Source organism: Pelodiscus sinensis, chromosome 2, assembly GCF_052426305.1.
Source record: "Pelodiscus sinensis isolate ZL-2025 chromosome 2, ASM5242630v1, whole genome shotgun sequence".
NCBI lineage: Eukaryota > Metazoa > Chordata > Testudines > Trionychidae > Pelodiscus > Pelodiscus sinensis.
In genome coordinates, this window is record NC_143053.1 from 21,451,245 (window position 1) to 21,467,597 (window position 16,353).

The following is a 16,353-nucleotide window of genomic DNA, read 5'->3' on the forward strand; positions in this document are numbered from 1 at the left end:
TAGCAGGCTTCAAACTAGTAACAGAAAGTTCTTCTTCACAAAGCAAAGAGTCAACCTGTGGAACTCCTTGCTGCAGGAGGCTGTGAAGGATAGAACTAGAACAGAGTTTAAAGAGAAGTGAGATAAAGTGATGGAGGTTGGGTCCATGGAGTGGTATTAGCCAGGGGGTAGGAGTGGTGTCCCTGCCCAAAGTTTGTGGAAGGCTGGAGAGGGATGGCACGAGACAAATGGCTTGGTCACTGTCTTCGGTCCATCCCCTCCAGGGTCCCTAGGGTTGGCCGCTGTCGGCAGACAGGCTACTGGGCTACATGGACCTTTGGTCTGACCCAGTACGGCCATTGTGAGCTCAGGGTCGGGGGTCTCAGTGGACCACCTTGATTTTCATGCACACCTGCTCCTGGGTGGCCAGGCTGGCAGCTCTCCTGCCCTAGCCGGCCACTTTCCTGTGCCTAGTGCGAAGGTCGTGGACGAGGTCCACGATGTCCACACTAGACCAGGCGGGTGCCCGCTTCTTGCGGTCCCGAGCAAGCTCGTGGGAGCCGCCAGCCTGGTCCCGGGAAGAGGGGGAGGGCTGGGGGGCATCGGGTGGGTGGCTCAAGCCGTGCCAGGTGCAGGGTCTGCTGGCTGGGTGCTGGCAGGCTTGCACCTGGCACGGGCATCATAGCCAGCCCGTGCCCCTTTAAGGGGTCCAGGGCTGGGAAGGGGCAGACGAGTTTCCCTGGTGTTGGCCAGAGTGGCCACTAGGGAAAGCTGGGGAGGGCTAGCCTCCCACTAGTTCGAATTAAGGGGCTACACACCCCTTAATTTGAACTAGTAAGTTCGAACTAGGCTTAGTCCTCATAGAAGTCCTCATATAACTAAGATAGGGCCACGATAAGGTGGGTGCATAATTGGCTGGATAACCATAGTCAGAGAGTTGTTGTTAACAGTTCTAAATCCTGCTGGAAAGGGATAGCAAGTGGAGTTCCTCAAGGGTCTGTTTTGGGACCCGTACTGTTCAATATCTTCATCAATGATGTAGATATTGGGATAGAGAGTACGCTTATTAAGTTTGCAGATGATACCAAACTGGGTGGGGTTGCAACTTCTTTGGAGGATAGGGACATAATTCAAAATGACCTTAGAAAGTTAGAGAAATGGTCAGAGGTAAACAGGATGAGGTTTAATAAAGAGAAATGCAAAGTGCTCCACTTAGGAAGGAACAATCAGTTCCATACATACAAGATGGGAAGCGACTGTCTAGGAAGGAGCATGGCCGAAAGGGATCTAGGGGTCATAGTGGACCACAAGTTGAATATGAGTCAACAGTGTGATGCTGTTGCAAAAAAAGCAAATATGATTCTAGGTTGTATCAACAGGTGTGTTGTAAGCAAAACTCGTGAAGTCATTCTGCCGCTCTACTCTGCACTAGTTAGGCCTCAGCTGGAGTACTGTGTCCAGTTCTGGGCGCCACATTTCAAGAAAGATGTGGAGAAATTGGCAAGGGTACAGAGAAGAGCGACAAGAATGATTACAAGTTTAGAGAACATGACCTATGAAGCCAGGCTTCATGAACTGGGCTTGTTTAGTTTGGAAAAAAGAAGATTAAGGGGGGACATGATAGCGGTTTTCAAATATCTAAAAGGGTGTCACAAGGAGGAAGGCGAAAATTTGTTCCTCTTGGTTTCTGAGGACAGGACAAGGAGTAATGGGCTTAAAGTGCAGCAGGGGAGGTTTAGATTGGACATTAGGAAAAAATTCCTAACTGTCAGGGTGGTCAAATATTGGAATAAATTGCCAAGGGAGGTGGTGGAATCTCCCTCTCTGGAGATATTTAAGAACAGGTTAGATAGACATCTGTCAGGGATGGTGTAGACGGAGCTTGATCCTGCCTTGAGGGCGGGGGGCTGGACTCAATGACCTCTTGAGGTCCCTTCCAGTCCTATTATTCTATGATTCTATGATTCTATGAATGAGGTTTACCTAATTCAAACTAAGCGCTCCGCTAGTTCGAATTAAGTTCGAACTAGCGGAGCGCTAGTGCAGCACCTATCAAAGTTCATTCGAACTAATGTCCGTTAGTTCGAATTAACTTTGTAGTGTACACATACCCTAACTGACAATAGTTTTTCCCATTTTTTTCCTTCTCTTTCCCTCCTCATCCCCTCTCTTTCTCTGCTATTTATTGGAAACCTGGACCCCTTAACTCCATTCATCTGAAGAAGTAGGTTTTGCTCACGAAAGCTCATGATACCATCTGCATTTTTTGTTTGTCTCTAAAAAGTGCTGCAGGATTATTCATTGTTTTTTAAGTTTTTTCAGTTGCAGACTAACTTGGCTATCCCTCTGAAACTTTTGAACATGCCCAGTGGTAGGCACTTAAGACTGTTTACAGGCTTCTAGAATTCCCAGGCACTTCAGGACAGGGCCTTCCGGCTGTTTCGAAATGGACAGCCAGGACTTTTATAAGTGTACCTTGGTTTCAGAGTCTATTTGTTATATGTAAACACATGCCAAAAAAACACCCCTTGGGCATGCTCAGTAATGTCTAGCTCTTTGCAAAAGGCATGGGGAAAGTCACATGTGATAACAGTGAGAAGTCCATATGTGACTATTCTTAGCCCTGGAATGTACACAATGCCTCATTGCCTGGTGGTTCTTTCACAAAGCTCCTGAAAGCAGGGAAAGTGCCTTCAGAATAAACAAATTCAGAAAAGGCCCTCTATGAATCACTTGCCAACAGAAAAGAACGTCTTGGGGGTATATAGTTTTTATTCATGTACTAGCTATGGAAAATCTCAGCAAAGAATAAACGGCACAAAGTGAGTGAAGTGCAGTCAAGGACAACATAAGGTAAACATTTCTAAGCTGTAATTTCACTGCATATTGAGCAGTCAGATAGCCATGAAGATAGATAGCCATATTATCATTCTGCCTGGCACATTGTTTAGTTGTATGTCTAATTAATATAAAACAACAGCTAAGCAGAGTTAATAGCCATTTTAATGGAGATTCCAAGTCTCTGAAGTTTGTCCTATTGCAGAGTTTAGCTCTGCCAGATTTACATTCTTTGGGAATGACTAACTTTAAGGGAAGGAGTCATAAGTTACTCCGTTGTGAATACTTTTAAACTAGCAAAGAACAGGCTAAGTACATTTATTAGACATGTTTAAAATGAACATACAATTTGCTTAGGGCTTTTCACATTAAATCCAAGTCAGCAACAGAACTGTAGTGCTTATGTTTTGTGTCGTGCTAATAAAAGAGTCAGACCTCACATCTGATACCTTTAAAAAACAAACAGATGCTGAGTGACCACTTGGTTTGTGTACTGCCTTCCCACTCCACTCAACCAGTGTTCCCATTTCTATGCACAAACAGAGAGTAACCATCAAAGATCTGTTCCCTGGCCACTTTGGGACGGGGCATTGAAATAAAAGCTGCTAAGAATTTGTTTTCTCTGCCAAGCCCAATATTCTTCTCTCCCACGTTTCGCTATGGAGGAAGAATCTGCAAAGGACTTTCTCTTCACAGACCAGGACTTCTCCTCTGAACTGCTGAGGCAGCTCAACATTTTAAGGCAAAAGGGGATGTTGACTGATGTTACTCTCTGCACTAGTGAGTTTGAAATCCCTTGCCACAGGAATGTGCTGGCTGCAAGCAGTCCTTACTTCAAGGCAATGTTCTGTAACAACTTTAAAGAGAGTTGCCAAGCAAAAGTCGACTTGAAAGGCATTGACTTCAATATTTTGTATCAGATTGTCCTTTATGTTTACACAGGAGAGATTCTTATAACACCCGAGAACGTCTTGTACCTCATGGAGGCCACTTCTATGTTACAGTACATAAAATTGTTTCAGGCCTGCTCCTTGTACCTCCAGGGACAGCTGACTCCTGATAATTGCCTGAGCATGATAAGGTTCTCTGAAATCTTGAACTGCCAGAATCTCAATAAGAAAGCCAAGGAGATGGCTCTGAAGTGCTTTCCTGCAGTAGCATCTTCTGAAGACCTGAAGGAGCTTTGTGCCCTGGAACTTATTGATTACCTGGGGGATGATGAGCTCTGTGCTGAGGAGGAACAAGTGTTTGAGACACTGATGGTCTGGATCCGGCATGACCTCCAAACACGACAGGGCTACATCCAAGATTTGTTCAAGAAGGTCCGGCTCCAGTATGTCCACCCAACCTTCCTTTTCCACTTCATCGCCAATGACTCCCTCATTCAGTCTTCACCCGCTTGTAGAAGCATCCTGGAATCAGCCCGGAGACAGATGTTCTCATTGTATAGCACCAGCACTCCTGACATCAAACCCATGTGGCACGTTCCTCGCCGATATTCATACCAAGAGTTTCTCATAATCATTGGTGGCAGGAAGGACAACCAGACGACAACCAGGGATGTCCTGCTGTATGATGAGAAAACCAACCAGTGGCTGAGCCTCGCCAAGCATCCTGTGCGCCTTTACAAAGCCTCCACAGTGAGCCTGCATAGCAATATCTATGTATTAGGAGGGATGCCCGTTAGCAATGAGAAAAGTCCAGTCAGTGATCATGTTTATATTTTCTCCCTCAAGCTAAATCAATGGAGGTTAGTTGAACCCATGCTGGTTCCACGTTATTCCCACAGAAGCATAGCCTATAAGAACTACATTTTCTCAATTGGAGGAATTGGAGAGAACCAGGAAATACTGAATTCCATGGAGAGATACGATAGCATTTATAACATCTGGGAGAATATGGCAAGCATGCCCGTGGCTGTACTTCATCCTGCTGTTGCAGCTAAAGACCAAAGAATTTATCTCTTCGGAGGGGAAGATATTATGCAGAACCCTGTCCGTCTAATACAGGTAACTGTTGCTCCTGGTCATTATACGTGCATTTCGTCTAGGGTGTTCAGTGATTGATACCCAAACCTAGTGGGTGAAATCAAAGCCCAAGATAGAACTGAATTTGCATTGAGTCTCATGCGGTAGAAGGCAAGAAACACGTGCCTAAGTTGGAAATGCTCCAGTATGTAGAAAATTATGTTTAAATGTTTTTATATTTCCACAAGTAGCCTTTATTATTAAGGCCCAAAGCCTGAGGCCCTTCTGAGGTTTTACTCAGTCCTTTCTCAGGCAGACTCCCATTGATTTCAATGAGATTTGCCTCATTGAGTAAAACTGAGTACAAGATCTCAGGGTAGAGTCTCTATGATTTTGGTGCATGTGAAAGGTGCCATATTGAAAGTCTTACAAAGTTATGCCTACTCAGGCCCTACCTCTAAGAACTTAACCACATGGCTAATTGTATATGTGAGTATTCCTGGTGAAGTCAATGCTCACTATTAGGTGGGTGATTAAGTGTCTGCTTGACTGAGGGTCTCAGTCCTTCATCCTCAGACAGTATCAGCAGAGACACCAAATTGTGATGGCAATTACAGGCAGTCCCCGGGTTACGTACAAGATAGGGACTGTAGGTTTGTTCTTAAGTTGAATCTGTATGTAAGTTGGAACTGGCATCCAGATTCAGCCGCTGCTGAAACTGATCAGTTTCAACAGCGGCTGAATCTGGATGCCAGTTCTGACTTACATACAGATTCAACTTAAGAACCCCAGGCGTCCCCAAGTCAGCTGCTGCTGAAACTGATCAACGGCTGATTCCAGGAAGCCGGGGGCAGAGCAACTCTGCCTCGGGCTTACTGTAGTCAGCCGCTGGTCAGTTTCAGCAGCGGCTGAATCAGGACGCCTGGGGCAGAGCAGCTGGGGTGCTACCGGGTTGGTCCAGTAGCGCCAAGGAGCGGCGCTGCGGGACCAACCCAGCAGCGCCCCAGCTGCTCTACCCCAGGTGTCGTGGGCAGAAAAGCCTGGTCTGCTTGGGGGGAGGGGGCACTAGCTGCGCCTCCTCCCCCCCAGCAGACCAGGGAGACGGGGAGCAAAGCCTCGGAGGACGCCTGCAGCGGGATAGCCACGGCGCGCCTGAGCTGTCCTGCTGCGGGCGTCCTCCGCGGCTTTGCTCCGCATCTCCCTGGTCTGACCAGCAGACCAGGGAGACGGGGAGCAGCTTTTCTCGCCCCGGAGAACGCGTAACTCAGGGACTGCCTGTACTGCGATATGGATTCCTATTCACTAGCACCAGGACTGGAACAGCCATTTCATCCCGTACAAGCCAGTGGTTCCCAATGGCCCATGCATTCTCAGTGATCCCTGCTGGGGGGCTGCAGGGTTCCAGACGGCTCTCCACCTGGCTGCCAGCTGTAAAACTGTTTTAAAAGAAGGCAAAATACATTCAATACTTCAGCATTTAACGTGTCAGTCATGCTTTAATATTGCTTTTCCAGGCAAGGGAAACCGATTGGTCAGTGTGGTTTTTGTGTCTCCCAGTGTGCCCAGTCCACAGAGGATATGAGTCTGTTACAGGACTCATAGGCTACATCGACGCTGCACAATTATTTCAGAATGAGCTATTCCGGAAGAAACACTCAGAAATAGCTTATTTTGAAACAGCGCATCTACACTACAGGGAAGCCTGGAAATTAGTCTAAGGCAGGCTCCCCTAATGTGGACGTGCTACCTCAGTTTAGAGCCCCAGGAAGCACTGGGGAGTAATTACTCTGAATGGCTGGGGGGAAGCAATTTCAAAATAGCAGCAGTGGAGCATCCACACTACTGCTATTCCGAAATAGCTATTTTGGAAGAGACGTAATTCCTCATGGGATGAGGTTTACAAATGCCAAAATAAGTCACCCGTTATTTCAAAATTATTTTGAAATAATGGGCTAGCTGTGTAGACGCTCACATAGTTATTTCAGAATAATGAATGTTATTCCAAAATAATGCTGCAGTGTAGACGTACCCAAAGACAGCCTAGTTGTTTACCTCAAGCTGTGAAGACTTATGCTTTTAATTCTGCAGGTCCCTGGTTCAACTCATAATGTCAGCCAAGATGGTAAAGATTGCCATCCTATGTGCTCCTCTTACATCTGCTGTGGATCAGGCAGAGTGTGTGCTACAGTGCTTAGCTGCTGATCCAGGTTGTTTCACACGGGAGGTCCCTGGTTCAGTCCCTGTTGATCAAAATGGCAGCATCACGTAATCAGCTCTATATTTATCACAGGGATGTAATTCAATTATCAGTGGAAGTTAGGTGGAGAGAATCACTTAGAACAGGGGTGGTGAGCTGTTTTGGGTTGGAGGTCGCTGACCCATAGAAAAATCAGCTGGGGGGACCGCATAAAAGTGAGAAACAAAAACCAAAAAAAAAACCCCAAACCACCTCACTGACATGGCTCCTGAGAATCAGAAAGGCACTCCCTGCTTTCACCTTGCACAGCAGAGCCAAAAAGGCCCAGACTAGTAGACTTTCAGCGGGGGAGAGGGATGGACCTCCAGGCAGTACTTTACTGTGCCAGTCAAGGGAAGGAGGAGCGACAGTGTATGAAGCCGCTTTCCACCTCCAGCAGGCAAAGTCCATGGATTGGATCTGGCTCGCCTGACCCCAGCCCGCGAAGCTCAAAGCTCTTTCCCCCACAGCAGGGAGCCAGCGCTGATGCTCCAGCCCAGCGGAAGGAGCTGCCAGGGGTGGGGGCATGGAGCTGGAGCACCAGTGTGAGCTCCCCAGTTCTGGGGGGAGTCCCAAGCCTTGGGGCTGTATCCAGGCAAGCTGGGAGCTGGATCTGACCCCCAGGCCTTAGATTTCCCACCCCTGACTTAGAAGATGTGGTTGACATGTTTGACACTCCAAATGTAGGCCTCTGAACAGAACAGTGTCCAGCAACAGCTCTCAGTCACTAACAAATGGAGCCACATTTAACTGGTGACAGAGATGAACAGGTCATGTTGGATGAAAGGTCACTTACTGAGCAGATGGGTCTAATAAGTATTAAGGCAAAACTGAGTGAATAGTGATTAATTACTCACAAGTGGGAAGCTTATCAGAATGATCTCATCACAGTCGCCTCCAAAACTGGACGATACATCTTCAACTTCCCGTTGTTATAAAATGTATTTATAACTTTTTGTTATATTTGCTTATATGTATGAATTAGTTTCTCATTTGCATGTTAACTCTCTTCCCCCATTAGTATAGTGTTAGTTCAAACCAGTTTGTTTTAGGGTTTTAGTTACTTTAGTTTTTCTTACTTTTACAAACATAATTACGCCGCAGTTTCTGACACATACACAGTTCTACTTATGCTTATGTTCTTATGTGTTATCAGAACAAACCCTTAAAATCCACAACAGATTTCTGTCAGTCCTAAATATACCTCCACTCCCAACAGGTCAAAGTTCCATTCCATTATCAATTCTCTGTGCTAGCCTGGCCCACACCACTCAGCAATGTGAAGACAACGGTTGGGTAACTGGAGAGCTATGTAAAATTAGAACTGAATTTTTTTCAGAGGAAACAGATTAGCACTTAATTTTGGGGAACATTTTCTCCATTTTTCAGCAATTCAACTCCCTACATGAATGTTAATGAATCAACAAACAACCGAGTTGCCATTTCTGTAAGTGTGACTGTCTGCTGAAATGCTGTGTTCTTTATAGTGTGTGTATCTTTGTGTACTTGCCAGGTTTACCACGTATCCAGGAACATGTGGTTTAGAATGGAGACCAGAATGGTGAAAAATGTTTGTGCGCCAGCAGTGGTGATTGGAGACCGGATTATCATTGTTGGAGGTAACAGTTATACTAGGTCATTCATGTTTAGTTTGGAAAAAAGAAGATTAAGGGGGGACATGATAGTGGTTTTCAAATATCTAAAAGGGTGTCACAAGGAGGAAGGAGAAACTTTGTTCCTCTTGGTTTCTGAGGACAAGACAAGGAGTAATGGGCTTAAAGTGCAGCAGGGGAGGTTTAGATTGGACATTAGGAAAAAATTCCTAACTGTCAGGGTGGTCAAATATTGGAATAAATTGCCAAGGGAGTTGGTGGAATCTCCCTCGCTGGAGATATTTAAGAACAGGTTAGATAGACATCTGTCAGGGATGGTGTAGACGGAGCTTGGTCCTGCCTTGAGGGCGGGGGGCTGGACTCGATGACCTCTCGAGATCCCTTCCAGTCCTATGATTCTATGATTCTATGTCAGCTGCATAAGATTAGCTCTGATGGAATTTGATATACTTACAATGGATTCTTTACATCTTTAGTACATTGTAAGGTAACCAGCTTGCTGAGGCAATTTCCTTCATTTGAAGGGATAGTGAAATGAGGCAACATTGTCACTTACCTTTGCAGCTCACATGGGATGAAGGGGGACAACCAGCATGCCCTACTTCCCATGTGCAACACCATTAAACACCTGCATGAACATCCTCATTCAGAATTAAAGTGGCCTCAATTCAGTTTAGCTTAATTCACTGTAAACTAAGACAAATTAAGGTCTCTAATTCTGAATGAGGATGTTCATGCAGGGTTTTAATGATGTTTAACTAAACCACTTTACATTCACGCATTAGTTGCATCAGATTAACATGCCAGAATATCTCCTGTATGCAACGACTTTACCAGCAGAGGAATACCAGTATACTAGCTTCTCCCGCTATGGCAAAGTTGCAGCCTGTACCAGCAGAGTAAAACCTCCCACCAGGAGTGAAAAAAAACTATATCTATCAAAACGTAGTTTTGCCAGTATAACCACATCTCTTCTAGGAGCTTCTGTCAGCTCAGCTATACCAGTCGCTAACCACTCACAGAGAAGACTGAGGGGTGATTTTATGGCACATTATAAGTATCTGCCAGGGGAACAAATATTTGATAATGGGCTCTTCAATTTGGCAGAAAAGATGTAACCCAATCCAATGAATGAAAGTTGAAGCTTGACCAATTCAGACTCAGAATAAGGTGCTCTATTTTAACAGTGATAGTAATTAACCATTGGAACAATTTACCAAGGATGGATTCTCCATCTCTGACAATTTTTTAAAAAGTCTGTTCCAGGAATTATTTTGGGGAAGTTCTATGGCCAGTGTTATACACTCAGGGCAAATGATCGCCCTAGTACTTTCGGAACTTGCAATCTATGAATAGCTACGCCTGCAGAAGTGTTAGGGTAAGCATGGCTTCTCTGACTTGCCCAAGATCAAACAGGAAGCCAAGCATAGAGCAGAGATTTAAACCAAGGACTCCCAAGTCCCACACTGACACCCTAACCACTAGAGCAGCATTTTTCTAACTTGGGTTATGGGGCCACCAGTATAAGCCATTGGCAGGCCACACCGCTTTGTTTACTTAATGTATCCATAGCCATGGAGCCTTGCAGCTCCCATTGGCTGGAAATGGCAAACCATAGTCAATGGGAGCTGTGAGGCTCCATGGCTATGAATATGTCTAGTAAACAAAGCAGTGAAGGACCACCAGTGGCTTACCCTGGCGGCTCCCCAACCCAAGTTTGAAAAATGCTGCACTAGAGTATCCTTCCCTTCCTGGAAACCATCGGGACTGTTCGCAGAGAAAGCTGCTACTCAAAGAAGAGAAAGACTCCAGGGCCTAAGTAAACTTTTCAGGAATAGGCCCCAAGCATAGCTGGGGAAGCAAAGCATTCTCACAACAGACTACTGTGAAGAAACAGGTGAAAAGGATTTTCATCTCTTCCCTGAAAATGTGTTTATCTGTTGCGCTTATGTTGACCCAAGCACTCTGCTAATGAGATTAAGGCTTAAACTGTGTTTAAAAATCATTAAACAAACCTTCAAAAATCCAAGCTAACATTAAACATTCTCCTTTAAAGCAGGCAGATTTCCTGCAGATAAGTTGTCAATTACCAGCAATTATGCCAAACCATTGCCTAATTATGCTGGTTTTGCAATAATTGAAATTATAAAACAAAATAATGCATTTTAAAATAACAACCCAGCATTCACCACATTTCAAGGTTTCCTTGCAAAAAGCTCAGAATGAACAAAAAGAGAACATGGTGGCTGAACACTAGGAGTCTTGGGGCTTGTCTACATGGCATTTTAAACCTCACTATTGGGATGAACATTTTAGTGCACACTAGTGTGTTGTGCACTAATTGGCCTGCATGGACCTTGCTAGCATATACTAAAAGTCTCCTACTGCATATTAGTGTAGTGCTGTTTGAAGTGGTATTTTATTAACAGGCACTAGAGGACTTTTAATATGTGCCAATGGGGGCCATGTGGGCCAGGTAGTGTGCAACAAACAAGGGCACACTAGAATTTATACCTCTCTAGCATAAACTAGTGCACCACATAGACAAGCTCCCTTTTTAGTTTGAAGCCTTCATTTTCTCCCTTGCCTACCACTTTTAACTTCTATTTGCAGTGAATACTTAGTGAGATCTTGATCAGACTTTGAGATAGAATTAGGGTTAGGCATCAGATTCTGATCTGATAGGGCCTAAAGCTCACAAGACCAGCTCCGGATATCTGGAAACTTGTGAGATGAGCTACCCTCAGAAAATCTGGGCCACCCCAAGCTGAAACTGGAAAACAGAATTCTTGCAGCTATAGGTGTGCTCAGCTCTAGGGATTTGCATCAGAATACATTCCCTACTCCTCAAAATTCCAGTGGGCCCATATCTGAGCTGCTGGTTATGCCCTATCCCTAAATTTTGTGCAACAAGGAAAGCAATTAGATAAAGCTGTCTGATGCAGATTTTAGGACTTTTCATCACTTCAGGAGAGAAACAATAAGGAGTCTATATGAACATGCACTTTTGGAGCCAAATTCTACTCCTTAATGTGCAGACATTGGTGGCTTGCACTGACTGAAATTAATAGGATCCCTTTTACACATGAAACAGAGACTACAACTAGGACTTCACAATACCTGACTCAATGGCCAGTCCTTGACTCAGCCATGAGGAAGCTTGAAATGATGAGGCTCAAATGCCAGTAGAGAATTATAAGTAGTGGTCACAATGGATAAGCAAACGGAGAAAACTGGGAAGAAGAATAAAACTGGCTGCTCTGTCATGTGATGCTGCTCATGCAGTCACTGAGGGTATGTCTACACTACTCCGCTAGTTCGAACTAGGGGGGTAATGTATGCATACCGAACTTGCTAATGAAGCCCGGGATTTGAATTTCCCGGGCTTCATTAGCATAAAGCCGGCGCCGCCATTTTTAAAAGCCGGCTAGTGCGAACCCCGTGCCGCATGTAGCCGCGCGGCATGGACTAGATAGTTCGGATTAGGCTTCCTAATCCGAAGATAGTTCCAAACTATCTAGTCCGTGCCGCGTGTAGCCGCGCGGCACGGGGTTCGCACTAGCCGGCTTTTAAAAATGGCGGCGCCGGCTTTATGCTAATGAAGCCCGGGAAATTCAAATCCCAGGCTTCATTAGCAAGTTCGGTATGCATACATTACCCCCCTAGTTCGAACTAGGGGGGTAGTGTAGACATACCCTGAGATTCTTTCCTAGTTCAGGCCAAGGATTTTTTCTTTCCAAAGCCAGCTGTCCATGAAAAGAAAAGAAAACTCATCTCTCTGTTTCAAAGTCACTGGGAAGCTGTTGGCCCTTTCAGAACTGATCTATCCACTTTCTGTAAACCATATTGACAAGGAGTTCCAGAAATATTGACCAGCAAGGGGGTCTCCCACCATAACAAGGGAATTGTATCACCAGGAATGTGGACACAGGGGAGGAAAAGGGGCATTTCAGGCAGAAGACATGCCTGGGTTCCCACAGATCCCCTGAGATCCAGACAGGCTCAAGAGATCCACAGATTAGGGAGCTGGACTGCTTGTTCTGCGTATTTTGGGAAGGCAAACATCTCTCCCTTGAGGGAATGATTGGTGGGAAGTGCACAAGTGAAAAGTTATGGTGTTTCTGCTCCTGTGTGAATGGATAGGCACAGTATGGCTCTCAGAACGGGGACACATGGCCTTATTCTGCCACTGATGCCAATGGGAGTTGTCTGCATATTTCTGAGACTAGCACTGGGGCCAAAGTTCATGGCTAGCAGACATACACTGGGGTTTGAAAAACATAGGCTGAAAAACTGGAAGCACAAACTGTGATTGATAGAAGCTACAGTCTGATCTAGTACAGCTAATCCTACATTCCAGCTTTATATCAGGGTTTTATAGAATTCACAAGTGCTCAGATACTATGGCAAAAAAAGAGCTTGGATAGCTAGACATATATCTCAACTGACATGCTAGCACATCCCAGGTACATTAGATGTGCCTAGGGAGTCCCCTAGTCCTGCAAAATTAACATAACATATCATTACAAGATTGACAAGGGTTGTGAAAACTAGCAGGAAATATGTCATGATCCCTTCTGTTGGATTTTGACTTAAAGTACCATTCATATCTCCCATTCCCTGGTTTGTGTATAGGGTACACCCGGAGAATAATTGCCTACGATACAAAGGCCAACAAGTTTATTAAGTGTGCGGACATGAAGGACAGGCGGATGCATCATGGAGCTGCTGTGATCAAAAACAAGCTGTATGTTACTGGAGGGCGCTGCCTCACTACAGACAATACGATCCAAGACTCTGATTCATTGGACTGCTATGATCCTGAGACGGACACATGGACTTCGAAGGGGAAACTCCCACACAAACTCTTTGACCATGGATGCCTTGCTCTTCAGTGTGTCCCCTGTTCCAACCTTTTGTAAAGGAACCTTGTGTTGCTCTAGCCCCAGGGCCATCCTTAGGATTTACAAGGCCCTGCGCAATACTATTAAATTGGTGCCCCTATGACCAATGGCAGCAGCACTGGAGGGGAGTGGCAGAGGAGGAGGATTTTTTTTAGAGCTGTGAATTTATAATCTTCAGCAACATGCTAATGAAATATTTTTAAAATAAATTTTAAACTCTGGTCCTGCAAACTTAACACAGTACATTTAGAAATAGACAGAATATATCTGGGGTTGACAAATGCCTGTTAAATGGCTTCATTACCACTCGAATGGCTCTTTCACGGGTTCAACGTTCTGCTAGTAGGTATGTCAGGTGTTTCCTCTTTTAAGTTAACTAGATCCTTTCTGGAGGAAGCAGGGACACAGAACAGAGATAGGAAGAAGCAGGTGAGTAGACATTAAGACTCAGTGGTGCCCCAAATGTTTGGGTGCCCTACACAACTGCATATTCCGCATATGGGTAAGGACAATTCTGTCTGGCCCAAAGGGCCCAGATTGCTGAGTACAGTGAATATGGAAAGTACTAATCGCCACCCCAACCACCTGCTAGCGAAGCAAGCAAAGGAGGCAGTCATCTCCAGGGTCCTGTGTGCAAAAGGTCATTAATTCTTAGATCTGTGCATATGAACTGCAGCAAAATGGGGTGTAATTTGCGGTAAGTACATTCTGTATTTCCCAACAGCCCCATTCTGAGGTCCTTACTCAGATTTCACTCAAGGAATTGGAGTGAAATATGGGCAAGAGCCTTAAGATTTCACAAAGTACACAGTGTTTTAGACGATACATAGAAATGCTGAAATCTCAGGAGAAACATGTCATAACAAAGATGCAAATGTATTTACAGTCACCACTCCCCTCTACTTGACAGAAACAGAACTCAATTGTATGTCATAGTCCAGATACTAAGAGAAATCTCTCCTTTAGATCAGGTGGCATGGGCTTTAGGAATAGCAGGATCTGAGTTATTCCCCCACCACCACCACCAACCTGACTCACCATGAAGTTCTGAGCATCCATGTGGTCCTACATAGTCATGGATTTGCTACAATACTAATCAGGGAAAACCTTTCTGCCATCAGTTAATGCTGTAGGAAGGGCTTTGGAAAATGAACAGATTATACAGGAAGGTAGGGAAGAAATGACTGTACATCACAAAGTACAGAGGAACAACTCCCCCTGTCCTTGTTTCTGAACCCTTTTAAATGTTTGTGAGATGGATATTTGAATCCTCAGAGCTGACCATTGTCCTGGTGACTGGAGGAAAGTAGATCAAGGTCTCTTTAAGAATTTTCTCTTCTATCTCCCTTAGGGCAAGTCTACACTAGGAAAATATTTCAAAATAACTGATTTTGAAATAATATCTCCCAACATAACTATTTCTAAATAGTGTGTCCGCGCTACAGAGAAGCCTCAAAATTAGTCCAAGGCAGGCTCCCTTAATGTGGACATGTAACCTTGACTTAGAGCCCCAGGAAGCACTGGGGAGTAATTACTTTGAATGACTCTGGGGAGTAGTTATTTTGAAATACCAGCAGTGGAGCGTCCACATTACTGCGATTTGGAAATAATTATTTTGAAATAAGCATTATGCCTCATGGAAAGCAGGAGTTATTATTTTGAAATAACCAGCTCCTTATTTTGAAATAACAGACTTGGTAGTATGGACTCTTGGCTTGTTATTTCGAAATAACTCCCTAGTGTAGCCTAGGGTTCAAGAAACAGGAAAAGGGAGGAAGGAAATGAAAAGAGGAGCACAGGAAGCCCAAATGTCTTCTATTTGTTTCTTCTTTGGGGGAGAAGAAGAGCAAGTTTCCAGTCTTCTCTCCGGGGATTACAATAAAGTCTGACAGGAGTTTGGCTTAGAAGCTGTTTAACCATGGGAACACCTATAAAAACAGGGAAAACATGCAGGACAGTGGATCCAGAAAAGATATATTTGCAGGGCACAAGGAATAAGCCACTACTCTCCTCCCCTTGCAAAAACAAAAAACAAAGCAAACCAACCCTGCTGAGAAACAGATGGCAGAAAGCCAATGTTAGGAAAGAAAACTTTTCAAAAGGAGCAAACTTTCACTCCATCATTTGGTTAAAACAGTTCAAGTTCTGATGACACTTTGTGGGGATTTACTAGTGAGCTTACATTTTTGAAGGGACAGAATTACCATCTGATAGTGAAGATGGCTTAAACTCCCAGATCAGCCTGTTGAGACAATGAGAGGTTTTCATGATGGCAGTTGATGATCAGCGTCTAGGGAAAGGCTGTCTAAAATATAATGTTCTCACTGTAACAGAGTCTTTACAGGAATGCAGACAAGTATGAGGAACTGATGGGCTTGCTAATGGAAAGCAGCTGAATCAGAAGGGGGAATACATTTCAAGTGTCTTATTTTAATGCTACAACAGGGAATTGTTCCCTATAAAGCTACTTGTGATGTGATTTTGCTTACATGTGGCTTTTGTCAGCTCTTTCCTTCTGGGAATCTGAACATATCTGCAAAAGAGGAAATGGGCATGAATACAGGCTCCACCCTTCAGCTCCAGAGGCCTGCCAAGTCCACAGTTTTCCCATGGAATTGGGCTACTTGCGAATGCCAGTTGAGGTATTTTTTGAGCAGTCACAGGCTGTGGAATTTCCCAAAATACCGCAACCCACAACAGCTCAAAAATACTCCAACTGGCATTCGCAACATGTAGCCCTTGAACCCCCTACGAACATGTCCCATGCGAGGCAGAGGCAGACCCGGCCCTCCCTTCTTGTTCCAGAGCTCACTCCA

The 16,353-nt window shown here is 44.7% G+C and overlaps 1 protein-coding gene across 3 annotated transcripts; it reads left to right on the plus strand.

Moving 5' to 3' along the window:
- Window positions 1-2,599: 2,599 nt before the first annotated feature.
- KLHL38 (kelch like family member 38) lies at window positions 2,600-16,016 on the plus strand. Of its 3 annotated transcripts, XM_025178695.3 has the most exons (5): window positions 2,600-2,832; window positions 3,361-4,457; window positions 4,554-4,826; window positions 8,534-8,639; window positions 13,269-16,016. In XM_025178695.3, exons 2-5 carry the CDS (start codon window positions 3,477-3,479, stop codon window positions 13,553-13,555), a joined length of 1,647 nt encoding a protein of 548 aa, XP_025034480.1. In that variant the 5' UTR covers window positions 2,600-2,832; window positions 3,361-3,476; the 3' UTR covers window positions 13,556-16,016. The 3 variants fall into 3 exon arrangements, with proteins under 3 accessions (XP_025034480.1, XP_006137543.1, XP_006137544.1); XM_006137481.5 differs by having other exon boundaries at window positions 3,361-4,826; XM_006137482.5 differs by having other exon boundaries at window positions 2,602-2,832; window positions 3,760-4,826.
- The last annotated feature ends 337 nt before the right edge of the window (window positions 16,017-16,353 follow it).